Source organism: Odocoileus virginianus, chromosome 13, assembly GCF_023699985.2.
Source record: "Odocoileus virginianus isolate 20LAN1187 ecotype Illinois chromosome 13, Ovbor_1.2, whole genome shotgun sequence".
Classification (NCBI taxonomy): domain Eukaryota; kingdom Metazoa; phylum Chordata; class Mammalia; order Artiodactyla; family Cervidae; genus Odocoileus; species Odocoileus virginianus.
Window position 1 is genome coordinate 12,196,403 of NC_069686.1, and position 18,848 is coordinate 12,215,250.

At 42.2% G+C, this 18,848-nt stretch overlaps 1 protein-coding gene and 1 long non-coding RNA gene across 20 annotated transcripts in view; one reads left to right on the forward strand and one right to left on the reverse strand.

Annotated features, from left to right (window-relative positions):
- TTN (titin) overlaps positions 1-18,848 on the forward strand; it is a 274,540-nt gene that overhangs the window by 205,523 nt on the left and 50,169 nt on the right. For all 19 annotated transcript variants that reach the window (XM_070475948.1, XM_070475949.1, XM_070475950.1 and 16 more), the window contains 31 exons: positions 283-585; positions 1,072-1,374; positions 1,476-1,757; positions 1,860-2,159; positions 2,253-2,555; positions 2,651-2,959; positions 3,074-3,355; positions 3,476-3,775; positions 3,859-4,152; positions 4,259-7,225; positions 7,553-7,873; positions 7,969-8,253; positions 8,351-8,650; positions 8,965-9,267; positions 9,700-9,975; positions 10,079-10,378; positions 10,472-10,774; positions 10,937-11,236; positions 11,729-12,016; positions 12,379-12,675; positions 12,764-13,066; positions 13,163-13,468; positions 14,373-14,660; positions 14,756-15,046; positions 15,138-15,425; positions 15,773-16,360; positions 16,461-16,565; positions 17,016-17,213; positions 17,320-17,616; positions 17,845-18,432; positions 18,524-18,826. In XM_070475948.1, the coding sequence (XP_070332049.1) occupies positions 283-585; positions 1,072-1,374; positions 1,476-1,757; positions 1,860-2,159; positions 2,253-2,555; positions 2,651-2,959; positions 3,074-3,355; positions 3,476-3,775; positions 3,859-4,152; positions 4,259-7,225; positions 7,553-7,873; positions 7,969-8,253; positions 8,351-8,650; positions 8,965-9,267; positions 9,700-9,975; positions 10,079-10,378; positions 10,472-10,774; positions 10,937-11,236; positions 11,729-12,016; positions 12,379-12,675; positions 12,764-13,066; positions 13,163-13,468; positions 14,373-14,660; positions 14,756-15,046; positions 15,138-15,425; positions 15,773-16,360; positions 16,461-16,565; positions 17,016-17,213; positions 17,320-17,616; positions 17,845-18,432; positions 18,524-18,826 (12,171 nt within the window). The remainder of the gene's footprint in view (positions 1-282; positions 586-1,071; positions 1,375-1,475; positions 1,758-1,859; positions 2,160-2,252; positions 2,556-2,650; positions 2,960-3,073; positions 3,356-3,475; positions 3,776-3,858; positions 4,153-4,258; positions 7,226-7,552; positions 7,874-7,968; positions 8,254-8,350; positions 8,651-8,964; positions 9,268-9,699; positions 9,976-10,078; positions 10,379-10,471; positions 10,775-10,936; positions 11,237-11,728; positions 12,017-12,378; positions 12,676-12,763; positions 13,067-13,162; positions 13,469-14,372; positions 14,661-14,755; positions 15,047-15,137; positions 15,426-15,772; positions 16,361-16,460; positions 16,566-17,015; positions 17,214-17,319; positions 17,617-17,844; positions 18,433-18,523; positions 18,827-18,848) is intronic.
- LOC139038032 (uncharacterized) overlaps positions 8,782-18,848 on the reverse strand; it is an 89,685-nt gene continuing 79,618 nt past the window's right edge. Inside the window, exons 2-8 of the long non-coding RNA XR_011490927.1 lie at positions 18,200-18,408; positions 17,508-17,599; positions 16,047-16,176; positions 15,803-15,884; positions 15,093-15,263; positions 10,054-12,928; positions 8,782-8,997 (exon numbers count right to left, since the gene is read on the reverse strand). This is a non-coding gene — a long non-coding RNA (uncharacterized lncRNA). The remainder of the gene's footprint in view (positions 8,998-10,053; positions 12,929-15,092; positions 15,264-15,802; positions 15,885-16,046; positions 16,177-17,507; positions 17,600-18,199; positions 18,409-18,848) is intronic.

The window sequence follows — 18,848 nt, forward strand, 5'->3', positions numbered from 1 at the left end:
TTACTAAAAATTTTTATATACGTGTGTGTATATATATAAAGCTGTTTCATAAGTCTCCGTTAAAGCAGGGGCAATCAGTAACTACTGCAAACTTACGTTATTTTAAAATATGGTTGAATATAGACACCAGGAAAGAAAGAAAAAAAAAACTCAATAAACACAAAATCTTACTTTTTTCGTAACAGTATTTTTGTCTCCCTTCTAAAAACAGAGGGTAACAAATATTGAGCCCTGTAGTTCATTGAAGTCAAACAAGTAGAAACCTTCCCCTCTTATTTCTAGATGTACCAGGTCCTGTTGGAATACCATTCCTGGCTCACAACCTGACCAATGACTCCTGCAAGCTGACATGGTTCTCACCAGAAGATGATGGGGGCTCTCCCATCACCAACTATGTCATTGAAAAGCGGGAAGCTGACCGCAAAGCATGGACCCCAGTGACATACACAGTTACCCGACAAAATGCTACTGTCCAGGGTCTCATTCAAGGAAAAGCCTACTTTTTCCGAATTGCGGCTGAAAATAGTATTGGCATGGGCCCATTTGTTGAGACCACAGATGCACTTGTCATAAGAGATCCAATCAGTAAGTACAGTTTAAAACTATTTCATCCTTAATCACTTCTTCATTTAATCAAAGGCTGTTGTGACAAAATAGGTGTATAAATAAATGCCAAACATTTCATCTGACAAATACTCAGTATCTGATGTTGGTTCTATTTGAATGTGACTGTGAAAGAGATTATGGGAATACATATTCCTCAGATCCTTCCATATAATACTGCACTTTTAAAATTTTCACTTAATGGCATAAACATGAAGTAGTTTCCTAACTCTAAAACTACCAGCTCTGGAGAACTTTCCTGAATTATCTGGTCTCAATGAACCTCTATTTTGTCATCTGGAAATCAGACTGCATTGGATCCCTTTTAGCTACTCATTTTATGATGAGATATCTTTTGTTACTTATCAAACAAATAGTTTAATGTTTAAATGCAGTCCTCAGAAAGTAGTACTTACCACATTCTCCTAGATTTTTAACATTTGTCTCACTGTCACTCCACACTTGCAGCTGTACCAGAGCGTCCTGAAGACCTGGAAGTCAAAGAAGTTACCAAAGAGTCTGTCACTTTGACTTGGAATCCCCCTAAGTATGATGGCGGATCCGAAATTATCAACTATGTCCTGGAAAGCCGTCTCATTGGAACTGAGAAGTTCCACAAAGTTACAACTGACAACTTGATGAGCAGGAAATACACTGTGAAAGGCTTAAAAGAAGGTGATACCTATGAGTACCGTGTCAGTGCTGTCAATATTGTTGGACAAGGCAAACCATCATTTTGCACCAAGCCAATCACTTGCAAGGATGAGCTGGGTATGTGTCAAATGCAGCTTACACTTTGAAAACTTGTACACATACAGATTTACTGTAAGACATCAGCCAGACTGACTTGCTGTTATCATTATACATTTCAGCTCCTCCAACGCTTGATCTCGACTTCAGAGATAAGCTCACAGTTCGAGTTGGTGAAGCTTTTGCCCTCACTGGCCGTTACTCAGGCAAACCAAAGCCTAAAGTTTCTTGGTTCAAAGATGAAGCTGATGTGCTGGAAGATGACCGCACTCATATAAAGACCACCCCGACGACGCTTGCTCTAGAGAAGCTCAAGGCCAAGCGTTCAGATTCTGGCAAATACTGTGTGGTTGTGGAGAACAGTACAGGCTCCAGGAAGGGTGTCTGTCAAGTTAATGTTGTTGGTAAGTATTATTTAGCAAGTATTAGAAATATTCTGTTCTTTCCAAAGCAGAAGTGGAAATAACATTTTGTGCTGTGTTTTTTTTTTTTTTTCTTTTATTCAGACCGTCCTGGACCACCAGTAGGACCAGTTATTTTTGATGAGGTGACAAAAGATTACATGGTTATCTCTTGGAAGCCGCCTTTAGATGACGGAGGCAGTGAAATTACCAATTACATTATTGAGAAGAAGGAGGTGGGCAAAGACGTTTGGATGCCTGTAATATCTGCAAGTGCCAAAACAACATGCAAAGTTCCTAAACTGCTTGAAGGAAAAGATTATATTTTCCGGATACATGCTGAAAACCTGTATGGAATAAGTGATCCTCTGGTGTCTGATTCAATGAAAGCCAAAGATCGCTTCAGTATGCATCATATTCCTTTTCAGTGATTTAATGTCTGCTGTTGTTAACAGGAAGAATTAAATCTCTAACACATTGTGCTAATGTTTGTTATAGGGGTTCCTGATGCACCTGACCAGCCAATCGTTACAGAAGTTACCAAAGACTCTGCATTAGTCTCCTGGAACCAGCCACATGATGGAGGAAAGCCCATCACAAACTACATCCTGGAAAAGAGAGAAACTATGTCTAAACGATGGGCTAGAGTTACCAAAGAGCCTATCCATCCATACACTAAATTTAGGGTTCCTGATCTTCTAGAGGGATGTCACTATGAATTCCGGGTTTCTGCAGAAAATGAAATTGGTATTGGAGACCCAAGTCCACCATCCAAACCAGTCTTTGCTAAAGACCCAATTGGTATAGTACTAAAGCATTCTTTCAGCTTTCATTTTATCTGAGTTTGTTTCCAGCTATATTCTAACTCTGTCTTGGTTTTCTCTTTTATTATGTAGCTAAACCAAGTCCACCTGTTAATCCTGAAGCAACAGATACAACATGTAATTCAGTTGATCTAACCTGGCAGCCACCACGTCGTGATGGTGGGAGCAAGATTCTGGGTTACATTGTTGAGTACCAGAAAGTTGGAGATGAAGAATGGAAAAGAGCCAATCACACTCCTGAGTCTTGTCCTGAAACTAACTATAAAGTAACCGGTCTTCGGGATGGTCAATCCTATAAGTTCAGAGTAATAGCAGTCAATGCAGCTGGCGAGTCAGACCCAGCTCATGTTCCTGAGCCAGTGCTAGTAAAAGACAGGCTCGGTGAGTACACACATTCTCAGTTGCCTCTGCAAGGAAGACAGGTTTCATTGTCTATGCTTAATTGTAAAATACATGAACAAAGCAAATCTGAAAGTACCATTCTCTTTATTCTAGAACCCCCCGAGTTGATTCTTGATGCCAACATGGCAAGAGAACAACACATAAGGGTTGGTGATACTCTAAGGCTCAGTGCCATCATCAAAGGAGTGCCGTTCCCAAAAGTAACCTGGAAAAAGGAAGACAGAGAGGCTCCAACTAAAGCAAGAATTGATGTCACTCCAGTTGGCAGCAAGCTTGAAATTCGTAATGCTGCCCATGAAGATGGTGGAATTTACTCCTTAACAGTGGAGAATCCAGCTGGTTCAAAAACTGTCTCAGTTAAAGTACTCGTATTAGGTAAGAATTTTAGTGCTTGTGATGTACTTAATGCAATAACATATAAAAGTAACTCAATACATTTTGAGTTCTTAGCTGGATTAAATCACTTACATAGCTGTGTTATTTAACACTTTTCAGATAAGCCTGGGCCACCTAGAGATCTGGAAGTCAGTGAAATAAGGAAAGATTCTTGTTACCTTACTTGGAAGGAACCCCTGGATGATGGTGGTTCTGTTATTACAAATTATGTGGTTGAGAGGAAAGATGTTGCCAGTGCCCAGTGGTCACCTCTTTCCACTACATCAAAGAAAAAGAGTCACATGGCTAAACATCTTAATGAAGGCAGTCAGTATGTCTTCCGAGTTGCTGCTGAGAACCAGTATGGACGTGGTCCATTTGTGGAAACACCTAGACCCATCAAAGCTGTGGATCCCCTACGTAAGTTGCTCTCTTTGGATACAAAAGTACTGTTTGACTGTCTTTGAGAATATTATTTATTCATCATAACTTCTTCTGAAAAGATCCCCCAGGGCCACCCAAGAACCTACACCATGTGGATGTTGACAAGACTGAAGTCTCCCTTGTTTGGAATAAGCCAGACCGTGATGGTGGCTCTCCAATCACAGGATATTTGGTAGAATATCAGGAAGAGGGCACCCAAGACTGGATTAAGTTCAAGACCGTGACAAACTTAGAGTGTGTCGTTACTGGACTACAACAAGGAAAGACATATAGATTCCGGGTAAAAGCTGAAAACATTGTGGGTCTTGGTCTCCCTGACACAACTATCCCAATAGAATGTCAAGAAAAACTAGGTAAATCTTAGATTGGCACTATTTTCTTTCTTTTTAAAATTATTCATACGTGATATTATCCATATTGTCAAAAGCAAAATCTAATTTCCTCATGTTTACTTTCCAGTGCCTCCATCCGTGGAGCTGGATGTGAAATTAATTGAAGGCCTTGTGGTGAAAGCTGGAACTACAGTCAGATTCCCTGCCATTATAAGAGGTGTGCCCATTCCTACTGCAAAGTGGACAACCGATGGGAATGAGATTAAAACAGATGAACGCTATACAGTTGAAACGGACAACTTCTCATCAGTACTCACCATTAAGAGCTGCTTAAGGAAAGACACTGGGGAATATCAGATCACAGTGTCCAATGCAGCTGGCACCAAAACAGTAGCCGTGCATCTTACTGTTCTTGATGTTCCTGGTCCACCAACAGGCCCTATTAACATCCTGGAAGTTACCCCTGAATATATGACTATATCATGGCAGCCACCTAAGGACGATGGAGGAAGCCCTGTGATAAATTACATCGTTGAGAAAAAAGACACAAAGAAAGACACATGGGGGGTGGTCTCTTCAGGTAGCAGCAAGACAAAGTTGAAAGTCCCACACCTGCAAAAGGGATATGAATATGTCTTCCGAGTGAAAGCAGAGAATAAGATTGGTATCGGCCCTCCTCTTGACTCTGTACCTACTGTTGCTAAACATAAATTTAGTCCTCCATCTCCTCCTGGTAAACCAGTGGTTACTGACATTACTGAAAACGCTGCAACAGTGGCGTGGACCCTGCCAAAATCTGATGGTGGGAGCCCAATAACTGGTTACTATCTGGAGCGTCGAGAAGTAACAGGCAAATGGGTGCGAGTCAACAAAACTCCTGTAGCGGACCTGAAGTTCAGAGTGACTGGACTCTATGAGGGAAATACATATGAGTTTAGAGTCTTTGCTGAGAACCTTGCAGGACTAAGCGGTCCATCCCCAAGTTCTGATCCAATAAAAGCTTGCCGGCCCATCAAACCACCTGGACCGCCTATTAATCCTAAGCTGAAAGACAAGACCAGAGAATCAGCTGATCTGGTATGGACAAAGCCTCTCAGTGATGGTGGTAGCCCCATTCTGGGCTATGTAGTAGAATGTCAGAAAGCTGGGACAACACAGTGGAACAGGATTAACAAAGATGAACTCATTAGGCAGTGTGCCTTTAGGGTACCTGGACTCATCGAAGGAAATGAGTACAGATTCCGTATAAAGGCAGCTAACATTGTGGGAGAGGGAGAGCCACGCGAACTAGCAGAATCTGTAATTGCAAAGGACATCCTTCATCCTCCAGAAGTAGAACTTGATGTAACCTGTCGTGATGTCATCACCGTCAGAGTGGGCCAGACGATCCGCATTCTTGCTCGGGTCAAAGGCAGACCTGAACCAGACATAACTTGGTCCAAGGAAGGCAAAGCATTGGTCCGAGATAAGCGGGTTAACATAATTCACGATCTGCCTCGTGTTGAGTTACAAATTAAAGAAGCTGTTAGAGCTGATCATGGCAAGTACATCATCTCAGCCAAGAACAGCAGTGGACATGCCCAAGGTTTTGCTATTGTTAATGTCCTTGACAGACCTGGGCCTTGCCAGAATTTAAAGGTCACCAATGTAACCAAAGAGAACTGTACAATTTCTTGGGAAAACCCACTAGACAATGGTGGCTCAGAAATAACAAACTTTATAGTGGAATATCGCAAACCAAATCAGAAAGGCTGGTCAATTGTCGCCTCAGATGTCACTAAGCGATTAATCAAGGCCAACCTCTTAGCCAACAACGAATACTATTTCCGAGTTTGTGCAGAGAATAAAGTAGGTGTTGGGCCAACCATTGAAACCAAAACTCCAATTCTGGCTATTAACCCTATTGATAGACCAGGGGAGCCTGAAAACCTTCATATTGCAGATAAAGGAAAGACATTTGTCTATCTAAAATGGAGGCGGCCTGATTATGATGGTGGTAGCCCAAATCTATCATATCATGTTGAAAGGAGGCTGAAGGGCTCTGCTGATTGGGAAAGAGTGCATAAAGGAAGCATTAAAGAAACCCACTACATGGTTGACAAATGTGTTGAAAACCAGATTTATGAGTTCAGAGTGCAAACAAAGAATGAAGGTGGGGAAAGTGACTGGGTAAAGACAGAGGAAGTTGTTGTGAAGGAAGACTTACAGAAACCAGTACTCGATCTGAAATTAAGTGGTGTGCTCACTGTCAAAGCAGGAGATACCATTCGACTTGAGGCAGGTGTTAGAGGCAAACCGTTCCCAGAAGTTTCATGGACCAAGGACAAAGATGCTACAGACTTAACAAGATCACCAAGGGTCAAGATTGACACCAGTGGTGATTCGTCTAAATTTTCTCTCACTAAAGCAAAGCGAAGTGACAGTGGTAAATACGTAATTACAGCAACTAACACAGCTGGTAGTTTTGTGGCCTTTGCCACTGTGAATGTTTTGGATAAGCCTGGTCCTGTAAGAAATCTGAAAATTACTGATGTGTGTAGTGACAGGTGTTCTCTTCGCTGGGATCCACCAGAAGATGATGGTGGCTGTGAGATCCAAAATTATATTTTAGAAAAATGTGAGAGCAAGAGAATGGTCTGGTCTACCTTTTCCTCTACTATCTTAACCCCTGGTACTACAGTAACACGTCTCATAGAAGGAAATGAATATATTTTCAGAGTCCGTGCAGAAAATAAAATAGGCACAGGACCTCCAACAGAAACTAAGCCAGTCATTGCAAAAACCAAATATGATAAACCTGGTCGCCCTGACCCCCCAGAAATCACTAAAGTAAGCAAAGAAGAGATGACCGTGGTTTGGACGCCACCTGAATATGATGGTGGAAAGTCCATCACAGGATACTATTTGGAGAAAAAGGAAAAGCATTCAACACGATGGGTGCCTGTCAACAAGAGTGCAATTCCTGAGAGACGTCTAAAAGTACAGAATCTCCTCCCAGGACACGAGTATCAGTTCCGTGTCAAGGCAGAAAATGAAGTTGGAATTGGAGAACCAAGCTTGCCGTCAAGACCGGTAGTGGCAAAAGACCCCATAGGTATGATGTTCCTTTTTTTCTCTGGTATTATGCCAACTCTTAATCTCAAATGCAGAGGTATTAGACAAATAAGTTAAGTCCATAACATCAAAACTTTATCTTAGCCAGTATTTTTCCAAATAGATCTTTTACCAAATCACCTAAAATGTACAAACAATGGTAGATTCTAAATTTGCAAAGGAAAATAAGGAGGACTTATTTAGCAATTGAGAAACTGAATGTACTATGTGTGGTTAATTAAGAATAGACTGTATAAAATTATACATTAACATATCACTAGTAGTGGTTAACCATGTGTAAATTTATTCTTATATAATTTACTTTCAGAACCACCTGGTCCGCCGACCAATCTCAAAGTGGTTGATACAACCAAAAGTTCCATAACTCTCGGGTGGGGTAAACCAGTGTATGATGGTGGTGCACCGATCATTGGCTATGTTGTGGAAGTGAGACCTAAAAAAGCAGACATGTCACCAGATGAAGGCTGGAAAAGGTGCAATGCTGCAGCGCAACTTGTCCGCATGGAATTCACCGTGACCAGCTTAGATGAAAACCAGGAATACGAGTTCAGGGTTTGTGCCCAAAACCAAGTTGGCATCGGGCGCCCTGCAGAACTAAAGGATGCTATTAAACCTAAAGAAATCCTAGGTGAGGCCCTAGGTTATCACTTGGTTCATTGTTTCACTTCTCACATGACTTCCCCACATTCTGAAGTCAACTAATGGCCTTCGTGTCATTTGTAGAACCTCCAGAGATTGACTTGGATGCCAGCATGAGAAAACTGGTCACCGTGAGGGCAGGATGCCCCATCCGACTATTTGCCATCGTGAGAGGGCGACCAGCCCCTAAGGTCACCTGGAGAAAAGTGGGTATTGATAACGTGGTCAGAAAGGGACAGGTCGATTTGGTTGACACTATGGCCTTCCTGGTCATCCCCAATTCTACGCGTGACGACTCAGGAAAATACTCCTTGACGCTTGTGAACCCGGCGGGAGAAAAGGCCGTGTTTGTGAATGTCAGAGTATTAGGTGGGTGGTGAACAACTGTCTTCCTCCCCTTCCAAAACTCCTTAGTTAATCAGGAGGCTGAGGGAACTCACATATCTAATCTTGTGGTTCTTTACAGATACCCCTGGGCCCGTGTCTGATTTAAAAGTTTCGGATGTCACTAAAACATCATGCCACATTTCCTGGGCCCCTCCCGAGAATGATGGCGGGAGCCAGGTGACACATTATATTGTGGAGAAACGTGAGGCTGAGAGAAAGACATGGTCGACAGTCACTCCAGAAGTGAAGAAAACGAGCTTCCATGTCACCAATCTTGTCCCTGGGACAGAGTATTTCTTCAGAGTGACTGCTGTCAATGAGTATGGCCCCGGTGTCCCAACAGATGTCCCCAAACCAGTGCTTGCGACGGACCCTCTAAGTAAGTCACATCCTTTCTCCCCTCTCTTAACCCCAGTCCCTGACTTCAATCAAGTCAAGGCAATAAACATTTACCAGATAATGAAACCCTAAAGGGCTTTAACTCGTAGAAACCTACACAGCACAAAAAAATATCTAACTCACTCACTGAAGACTTTATAGATCTGCCTTATCGAGCACTTTTTACTATCAACAGCCCGAACCACATTTTCCACATACTTTGAAGCATGTGGCATATGAAAACATTAATGTATATTACAAAGGGATGGATTTGGCTACCTGGACAGTTTTCTCTTAATCACGTTTTTCTTCCAGGTGAGCCAGATCCCCCCAGGAAACTCGAGGTTACTGAAATGACAAAGAACAGCGCTGTATTAGCCTGGTTACCGCCCCTGCGTGATGGAGGTGCTAAAATCGACGGCTACATCGTTAGTTACAGGGAAGAGGAGCAGCCTGCAGATCGCTGGACAGAGTACTCAGTGGTGAAAGACCTCAGCCTGGTTGTCACTGGCCTCAAGGAAGGGAAGAAATACAAATTTAGAGTAGCAGCCAGAAATGCTGTGGGAGTCAGTTTGCCGAGAGAAGCTGAAGGCGTGTACGAAGCCAAAGAACAGCTGTGTAAGTGGTCACTGAGTCATTTTTATCATGTGATAAAAGTTTACAAGAATTTTCTTTTGACATGGAAACATTTATCCCTGAAGAATCTAATTCCAGAAATAAACCTGAAATATAGTAGAGAATAACAGTTTTAAAACATTTGCACCCACAACACATGGTAAAACACCTTAAATCATGACACAGTACACACATACATATATATATAACTTTAAAAAGAAGTTTGTTAGAGCAACACCCATCCTTATTATGTATGCTGGACTCTGGTATTTTCAAATCAGTCTCATTCTTTTTAAAAAGTATTAGCAGTGATGCAAACATCAACTGGAACCTCTAATGGGTTGCTACTCACCATTTGAAAAACACGAGTATAGTTCCTCATTAGAGAAAATTTAACCTCCCCACAAAATTAATGTATCTTCATCTTACTTTTAGTGCCACCCAAGATCCTCATGCCAGAGCAAATTACTATCAAAGCTGGGAAGAAACTCCGAATCGAAGCGCATGTGTATGGAAAGCCTAATCCGGTCTGTAAATGGAAAAAGGGAGAAGATGATGTTGTCACGTCCAGCCACCTGGCTGTGCATAAAGCAGAGAATTCTTCAGTTCTGATCATAAAAGATGTTACTAGGAAAGATAGCGGCTACTACAGCCTTACTGCAGAGAACAGCTCTGGGACAGACACTCAGAAAATCAAAGTCATCGTCATGGGTAGGTTAAGCATTAGACAAACAGTCATCCACACGTGAAGATCAGAAGCATTTTTTCCAGCCCCATTCCTGTCCTTACCTTTCTCTCCTCTCGGTTCACGCAGACGCTCCTGGACCCCCGCAGCCTCCGTTTGACATTTCTGACATCGACGCCGATGCCTGCTCCCTGTCCTGGCACATTCCTCTGGAGGACGGAGGCAGTAACATCACCAATTACATCGTGGAGAAGTGTGATGTGAGCCGAGGTGACTGGGTGACAGCACTGGCTTCAGTGACAAAAACTTCCTGCAGGGTTGGAAAACTGATCCCAGGCCAAGAGTACATCTTCCGGGTCCGTGCTGAGAATCGATTTGGCATTTCAGAGCCTCTCACATCTCCGAAGATGCTGGCTAAGTTCCCATTTGGTATGTTCCTTTCAGGACAAAAAAACTGAACTGTTTTCTTTCTAATCTGTTACTTAGGCTGGAAACTGACACTTCCCTGGTCTTCATTTCCAGGTGTTCCCAGTGAACCCAAGAACGCGCGCGTCACTAAAGTCAACAAAGACTGCATCTTTGTGGCATGGGACAGACCCGACAGCGACGGAGGCAGCCCCATTACCGGCTACCTGATTGAACGCAAAGAAAGAAACAGTTTGCTCTGGGTGAAAGCCAATGACACCCCTGTCCGGTCAACTGAATATCCGTGTGCTGGCCTGGTAGAAGGCCTTGAGTATTCATTCAGAATCTATGCCCTAAACAAAGCTGGATCCAGCCCACCCAGCAAACCGACTGAATATGTGACTGCAAGAACTCCAGTTGGTGAGTAATTTTTTTTTTTTTTTAAGTATTATGAGGACACATTTAAATCTTGGCACCTCTAAACATTACTATTTCCATTCAGGAATATGTTTTGGGTGATACAGTGAAATAGAACATTTCTGGTGTTAAGACAAATGCTGAGAATATCTCTTTTGGTTCTAGATCCTCCTGGCAAGCCTGAAGTCATTGATGTTTCCAAGAGTACTGTATCTCTTGTCTGGGCTCGTCCTAAGCATGACGGAGGCAGCAAAATTATTGGCTATTTCGTAGAAGCTTGCAAACTTCCTGGTGATAAGTGGATACGGTGTAATACTTCACCTCACCAGATTCCTCAGGAAGAGTTTACAGTGACTGACTTAGAAGAGAATGCTCAGTATCAATTCAGAGCAATTGCCAAGACCGCAGTAAATATCAGCCAGCCTTCTGAACCTTCCGATCCAGTAACTATCATGGCAGAAAGTGGTAAGATTCTGTTGGACATTCTAGGCAAAGGAAGACATCACTCATAATATATGTTTCCCCTAATAAAAAACTAAATCTACATTTGTGAAAATAAGGACATATAAAATGATAGGTACTTTGTATACAGACATTAAAAATTATGATTATAGAGAATCTTAATAACAAGTTAAACTAAAAAGCGAGATAGCGAACTGTAAAGACCACATATTTTTAAGCATACATATGCACAGAAAGATGCCCCCCCAAAATGCACCAAAATGATGAGTGGAGCTTTAAGGATGCTGGGATGATGGGTAATATCTTTACATTTTTCTTTATACTGTCAGCATTATCAAATTTTGGCATTAAACTTGTATTTCTTTTATAATGAATAGTTACTTTAAGAAAATCCCATCTTGAAAAAGATAGCATATTTATTTCTCACTTTTACAAATAAGCATTATATAATATAGCTTTGCGTATATTAAATCCCTTTATCTTACTTCTTTCCAGTACCTCCCAGAATAGACCTGAGTGTGGCTATGAAATCTTTGCTTACCGTGAAAGCTGGAACCAATGTTTGCCTGGATGCTACTGTTTTTGGCAAACCGAAGCCCACGGTCTCTTGGAAGAAGGATGGCACGCTGCTGAAACCATCGGAAGGGATCAAGATGGCCATGCAGCGGAACCTATGCACCCTGGAGCTGTTCAGTGTGACCCGGAAAGACTCAGGGGACTACACCATCACTGCTGAAAACCCAAGTGGCTCCAAATCAGCCACTATCAAGCTCAAAGTGTTAGGTAACTAAAGCACTTCACTAGAATCTCAGGCTTCACTTTGGTTAATGTGATGTCATAGAATTTACAAAATTAACATGTGAGAAAAGATACCTAACTTGATGTATCTTTTGTCATCATGGAATTATTCTCAACACAGGACAATAGTGTTTTACAGCTGAAAAGACCATTAGAGATCACATATCCCAGACACATAGTTTTAGATATGAGGAAATTAAGATCTGGAGAAAAGTAACTTCCAAGGTCGTACAAGAAGTTAATGACAGTATAAAGACAGCAGCCCAGGTCTCCAGTCCTCCACTCTGTTCATCCCCTATTTCACATGTTTGGGTGAAAGACTTAACTTTTCTTTCTTAATCTTTCAGATAAACCAGGTCCTCCAGCATCCGTTAAAATCAACAAAATGTATTCGGATCGTGCAATGCTTTCTTGGGAACCTCCTCTTGAAGATGGAGGCTCAGAAATTACCAACTATATTGTTGACAAACGTGAAACGAGCAGACCCAACTGGGCACAAGTCTCTGCTACCGTGCCCATCACTAGCTGCAGCGTGGAGAAACTGATAGAGGGCCATGAGTATCAGTTCCGAATTTGTGCTGAAAATAAATACGGTGTGGGCGACCCGATCTTAACTGAGCCAGCAATTGCCAAAAACCCATACGGTAAGAATGTTTTCCTGCAGTTTTTCATTCTACTTTTGAAATGTTACCTTTTAGACTGGGACATAAACCTGTCGATTAATCTCTGCAGATCCACCTGGACGCTGCGATCCTCCTGTTATTAGCAACGTAACCAAAGACCACATGACCGTCAGCTGGAAACCCCCAGCAGATGATGGCGGCTCCCCCATCACCGGCTATTTGGTTGAAAAGCGGGAAACCCACGCAGTTAACTGGACTAAAGTCAACAGAAAACCTGTGATAGAAAGAACAATAAAAGCGACAGGTCTCCAAGAAGGCACAGAATATGAGTTCCGAGTTATAGCAATCAACAAGGCTGGACCTGGCAAACCCAGCGATGCCTCCAAAGCTGTTTATGCCCAAGATCCTCTGTGTAAGTGTTCATGGAAGAGTCCCACAGATGTGTGATAACCAGCATTCAACAACTGGGAATGAGGTTTTAATGAAAATTTTCTATTATTATCTCTAGATCCTCCTGGACCACCAGCTTTCCCCAAAGTATATGACACAACCCGGAGCTCCGTGAGCCTAACATGGGGCAAGCCAGCCTATGACGGTGGCAGTCCTATCATTGGTTACCTTGTTGAAGTAAAACGAGCTGATTCGGATAACTGGGTGAGGTGCAATTTACCACAGAAGCTCCAGAAAACCCGCTTTGAGGTCACCGGCCTAATGGAAAACACAGAATACCAGTTCCGCGTGTATGCTGTTAATAAGATTGGATACAGTGACCCCAGTGATGTGCCAGACAAACACTGTCCCAAGGACATTTTAAGTAAGTATTACCAGGAGAAAGATACAGAACTCTTTTCATCAGTCATACTAAAAGAGGGAATATACAGAACTCCTCTATGTAGATTTATTTATTTACAAGTTTTAGGATTGATAACTCTAGAAGTATGTTGTAGGAGAGATGGGTTGGTACTTTATTGTACTATATGACAAGCCAAATGGAAGGCAAGGTGATTTATGGTTTTGAAATGCTTTTCTTACTTACCTGAGAATTTCCTGTCTTCAAAAGATTATGGAATATATGGATTTTATTGAGAATAAAAAGTTTTGTTTTTTTTTTTTTAAACTAAGTAGTGAGCTATTTCGGAGAAGGAAATGGCAACCCACTCCAGTATTCTTGCCTAGAAAATCCCAGGGACAGAGGAGCCTGGTGGGCTGCTGCCCATGGGGTCGCACAGAGTCGGACACGACTGAAGCGACTTAGCAGCAGTGAGCTATTTATCATTCTTAGGTTTTTATTTTCTCTTCTAACCCACTCCTCTCCATCTTAATTTCGTTTCCCTTCGTTTCTTCTATTCACTTATTCTCCCTAATCAATGCTCCTATTACTTTGAATTACACCTCACCCACTGTGTACTTTTCTTCCTACAATGAAATAAAGAAAGCCCAAAATCAGTCATCTAATGTACAGAGAGTTTAAGAGTATGTAAGATTCATGAGAGAAGGAGATGCACATCCTCCAGGGAAAATGTGGGTTGGCCCATAGGATACTAGAAAATAGAAAGGTCAATAATTACTACAGAGCCTTAAGATAGTTGGCAAAAGTTTTGAGGGTTATATTAAGAATTTTTTTAAGAACTAGAAATCAGAAACATATTTTAGGAGTTATCAGGCCAGTCCTTGGAAATACACGTTACTCTAACTTTCTTCACTCCAACGTTAAACAGTTCCACCTGAGGGAGAACTTGATGCTGATTTGAGGAAGACACTCATATTGCGTGCTGGAGTTACCATGAGACTGTACGTGCCAGTAAAAGGACGTCCACCTCCCAAGATAACTTGGTCTAAGCCAAATGTCAATCTAAGAGAAAGGATTGGACTGGACATAAAGTCCACTGACTTTGACACCTTCTTGCGCTGTGAAAATGTGAACAAATATGATGCAGGAAAATACATCTTGACTTTGGAGAACAGCTGTGGTAAAAAGGAATACACCATCGTAGTGAAAGTGCTTGGTAAGTCTACATGGAAAAACAGTCATATATATGTTTAAAATGTAGCCAGTGTGTTTTTTAGGTATTCATTTCTTATTTACCCATTATTTATTCAGATACTCCTGGGCCACCCATCAACGTGACTGTCAAAGAAATATCCAAAGATTCTGCTTATGTTACCTGGGATCCTCCCATTATTGACGGTGGAAGCCCCATCATAAACTATGTGGTAGAGAAGCGTGATGCAGAGAGGAAGTCCTGGTCTACTGTGACAACAGAGTGCTCAAAAACAAGCTTCAGAGTATCTAACCTGGAGGAGGGAAAATCCTACTTCTTCAGGGTGTTTGCTGAAAATGAGTATGGCATTGGTGATCCTGGTGAGACACGTGATGCTGTCAAAGCTTCCGGTAAGCAAATGTAGCTACCACCCCATCATTTTGAGTGACACCTTACCTTGGTTTTCTGGGGCTCAGACTCATCACTTCTCCTTTGCTTTAGAAACCCCTGGACCAGTTGTGGACCTGAAGGTGACTTCTGTCACCAAGTCATCTTGTAGTATAGGCTGGAAGAAGCCTCGCAGCGATGGTGGAAGTCGAATTATTGGCTATGTCGTTGATTTCCTGACTGAAGAAAATAAGTGGCAACGAGTCATGAAATCATTAAGCTTACAGTACACCACAAAAGACTTGACTGAAGGGAAGGAATACACCTTCCGAGTGAGCGCAGAGAATGAAAATGGAGAAGGCACCCCAAGTGAAATCAGTGCTGTGGCGAAGGATGATGTCGGTAAGCGCTTGCCGTCATCTCCACTTCCTGTCTGTCATCTAAAGCGCACTCTTGGGACTTCCCTGGCAGTCCAGTGGTTAAGACTTCGCCAGTACATGGGGTTCTCAAGTTCGATCCCTGATCAGGGAATTAAGATCCTACATGCCTCATGGCCAAAAAACCAAAGCATAAAACAGAAATAACATCGTGACAAATTCAGTAGAGACCTTTATAATGCACCAATAAAAAACTAAAAGTGCTCTTGAGCCCTATTCCCTAGCTTACGTAAAAATCCTTTAAAAACTATAATGATCTGAAAAAATTAACTGCCTGGCATTAAAAAATGACTTCTCTCTGCTGTTTTACAGTGGCTCCTGACCTTGACTTAAAGGACCTACCTGACTTGTGCTACTTGGCCAAAGAAAACAGCAACTTCCGTCTTAAGATCCCCATAAAAGGCAAGCCAGTTCCATCCGTGTCCTGGAAGAAAGGGGAAGACCCTCTAGCAACAGACACAAGAGTCAGCGTTGAGTCGTCTGCAGTTAACACCACTCTTGTCGTATATGATTGCCGAAAATCTGATGCTGGAAAATACACAATCACACTGAAGAATGTGGCTGGCACCAAGGAAGGGACTCTCACCATAAAAGTTGTCGGCAAGCCTGGCATCCCCACTGGACCGATCAAATTTGAAGAAGTCACAGCAGAAGCCATAACCTTAAAGTGGGGTCCTCCAAAGGACGATGGAGGTTCTGAGATCACCAACTACATCCTAGAGAAGAGAGATTCTGTAAACAACAAGTGGGTGACTTGTGCCTCGGCTGTCCAGAAAACCACTTTCAGGGTCATGAGACTCCACGAGGGGATGGAATACACCTTCCGGGTCAGTGCCGAAAATAAATACGGTGTAGGAGAGGGTCTGAAATCGGAGCCAATTGTTGCCAGACACCCATTTGGTAAGTGTCTCAAGGTCAGAAAACATAAAGCAGAACATGGTTCCAGTTCATTTAGAATACATTCCTGATTATAAATCTTGAATTATCTCCTTTTTCCTAGATGTGCCTGATGCTCCCCCACCTCCCAATATCGTGGATGTCAGACATGACTCCGTATCTCTAACATGGACTGACCCCAGGAAAACTGGAGGCTCTCCGATTACAGGTATTTTGTTGGCTCTTATCCTAGAGCATTTACATTAGTATTTTTTCCAAATCTTCCTCCCCGAAAACAAGCTGAACCTGTGCTACTTACTTATAGTACCATCTGCACATCCAAAAGTGAATGTTCCGTTTTTCAGTTCATCGTGCATTCAGAACATTAAGAATTAAGTAAGCTAATTCATTAAGCTAACTTCATTTGAATGAAAAACTCCTAATGTAATAGTTAATAAAGGCTTTCTAAATGATAGTATCTATTTTTATAAGTTAAAATGTTTCAACAGAAGGTGCCATAAATAAGTCTATTCCAGGAGATAAAAATATCCCTATGGCTAGGTAATAAAAGTATAGATACCAACAAGGATGATTATTTGTTCTGCGTGTGTATGTATGTAAAAATCAGGCTGCATTTGTACTTTCTCTGTGAACTGACACATCACTGGGTCTTTCCTAGGGTATCATATCGAGTTCAAGGAAAGAAACAGCCTTTTGTGGAAGAGAGCTAATAAGACTCCTATTAGGATGAAAGACTTCAAAGTGACAGGACTAACTGAAGGTCTGGAATATGAATTCCGGGTTATGGCAATCAATTTAGCAGGAGTAGGCAAACCAAGCCTGCCATCAGAGCCAGTCGTGGCCCTTGATCCAATTGGTAAGTCATTATACAGAGACTTCGTATAATGTCTCTTTGTATTTCTTCATGAAGAAAACATTGGTGTGTGGCTGACTGGGTTGGTTGGTTTGTTGCTTTATTTTAGATCCTCCTGGCAAACCTGAGGTTATCAGTGTAACAAGGAATTCAGTGACTCTCGTCTGGACTGAACCTAAATACGATGGTGGCCATAAGTTGACTGGATATATAGTAGAGAAACGAGATCTTCCCTCTAAATCCTGGACGAAAGCCAACCATGTTAACGTCCCAGATTGTGCCTTTACTGTTACTGACCTTGTCGAGGGTGGAAAATATGAATTCCGAATTAGAGCAAAGAATACAGCAGGGGCTATCAGTGCTCCATCAGAGAGTACAGGAACCATTATCTGCAAAGATGAATATGGTAGGTCTATTTTATTTTTTATGCACATTAGAAAAGAAAAAACATTCGCCCCCCACCCTTGCGGAGGGGCTATAGAGCACTTTCCCCCTGCAATTTTTGTAGGTCTTGTGAGATAAACAAGACTACCATACAAAAAAAAAAAAAAAAAGAAAAGAAAAAACAGTAAATTAAGCCACCTTCCTTTTCTGATTACAATGTTTGTTTTTGTTTTTTTTTTTTCCTTTGCAGAGGCACCAACCATTGTTCTTGATCCCACAATAAAAGACGGGCTAACAGTTAAAGCAGGAGACACCATCATTCTGAGTGCCATTAGCATTCTTGGCAAGCCTCTTCCAAAATCAAGTTGGTCCAAGGCAGGAAAAGACATACGCCCATCAGATATCGTTCAGATAACTTCAACCCCAACATCTTCCATGCTTGCTGTCAAGTATGCCACTAGAAAAGATGCTGGTGAATACACCATCACTGCTACTAATCCTTTTGGCACAAAGAGTGAACATGTGAAGGTGACAGTGCTTGATGTACCTGGTCCCCCCGGTCCCATCGAAATCAGTAACGTTTCTGCTGAAAAAGCAACACTCACCTGGACACCTCCCTTGGAAGATGGTGGCTCACCAATTAAGTCCTATATCCTGGAAAAGAGAGAAACCAGCCGACTTCTGTGGACAACGGTTGCCGAAGATATTCAGTCTTGCAGGCATGTGGCCACCAAACTTATCCAAGGAAACGAGTATGTCTTCCGGGTCTCGGCTGTAAACCAGTATGGCAAAGGAGAGCCTGTACAGTCTGAACCTGTCAAAATGGTAGACAGATTTGGTAAGTACAGCATATAAGGGAACTGACACATAAACGTTTGCAGCAGAGCTGAGGAAATCACAGATTTCTCACAAATTTGCTTCCTTTTCAGGTCCGCCTGGCCCTCCTGGAAAGCCAGAGGTTTCCAATGTCACTAAAAACACGGCCACTATCAGTTGGAAAAGACCAGTTGATGACGGTGGCAGTGAGATCACAGGGTATCATGTAGAAAGGAGAGAGAAGAAAGGCTTGCGATGGGTGAGAGCAACAAAGACTCCAGTTTCTGATCTCAGATGCAAAGTGACAGGACTGCAAGAAGGAAACACCTACGAGTTCCGAGTCAGTGCGGAGAACAAAGCAGGAATCGGTCCGCCTAGTGATGTTTCAAATCCTGTTCTAATGAAAGATGTTGCCTGTTAGTATCTATCTTTTTCAAC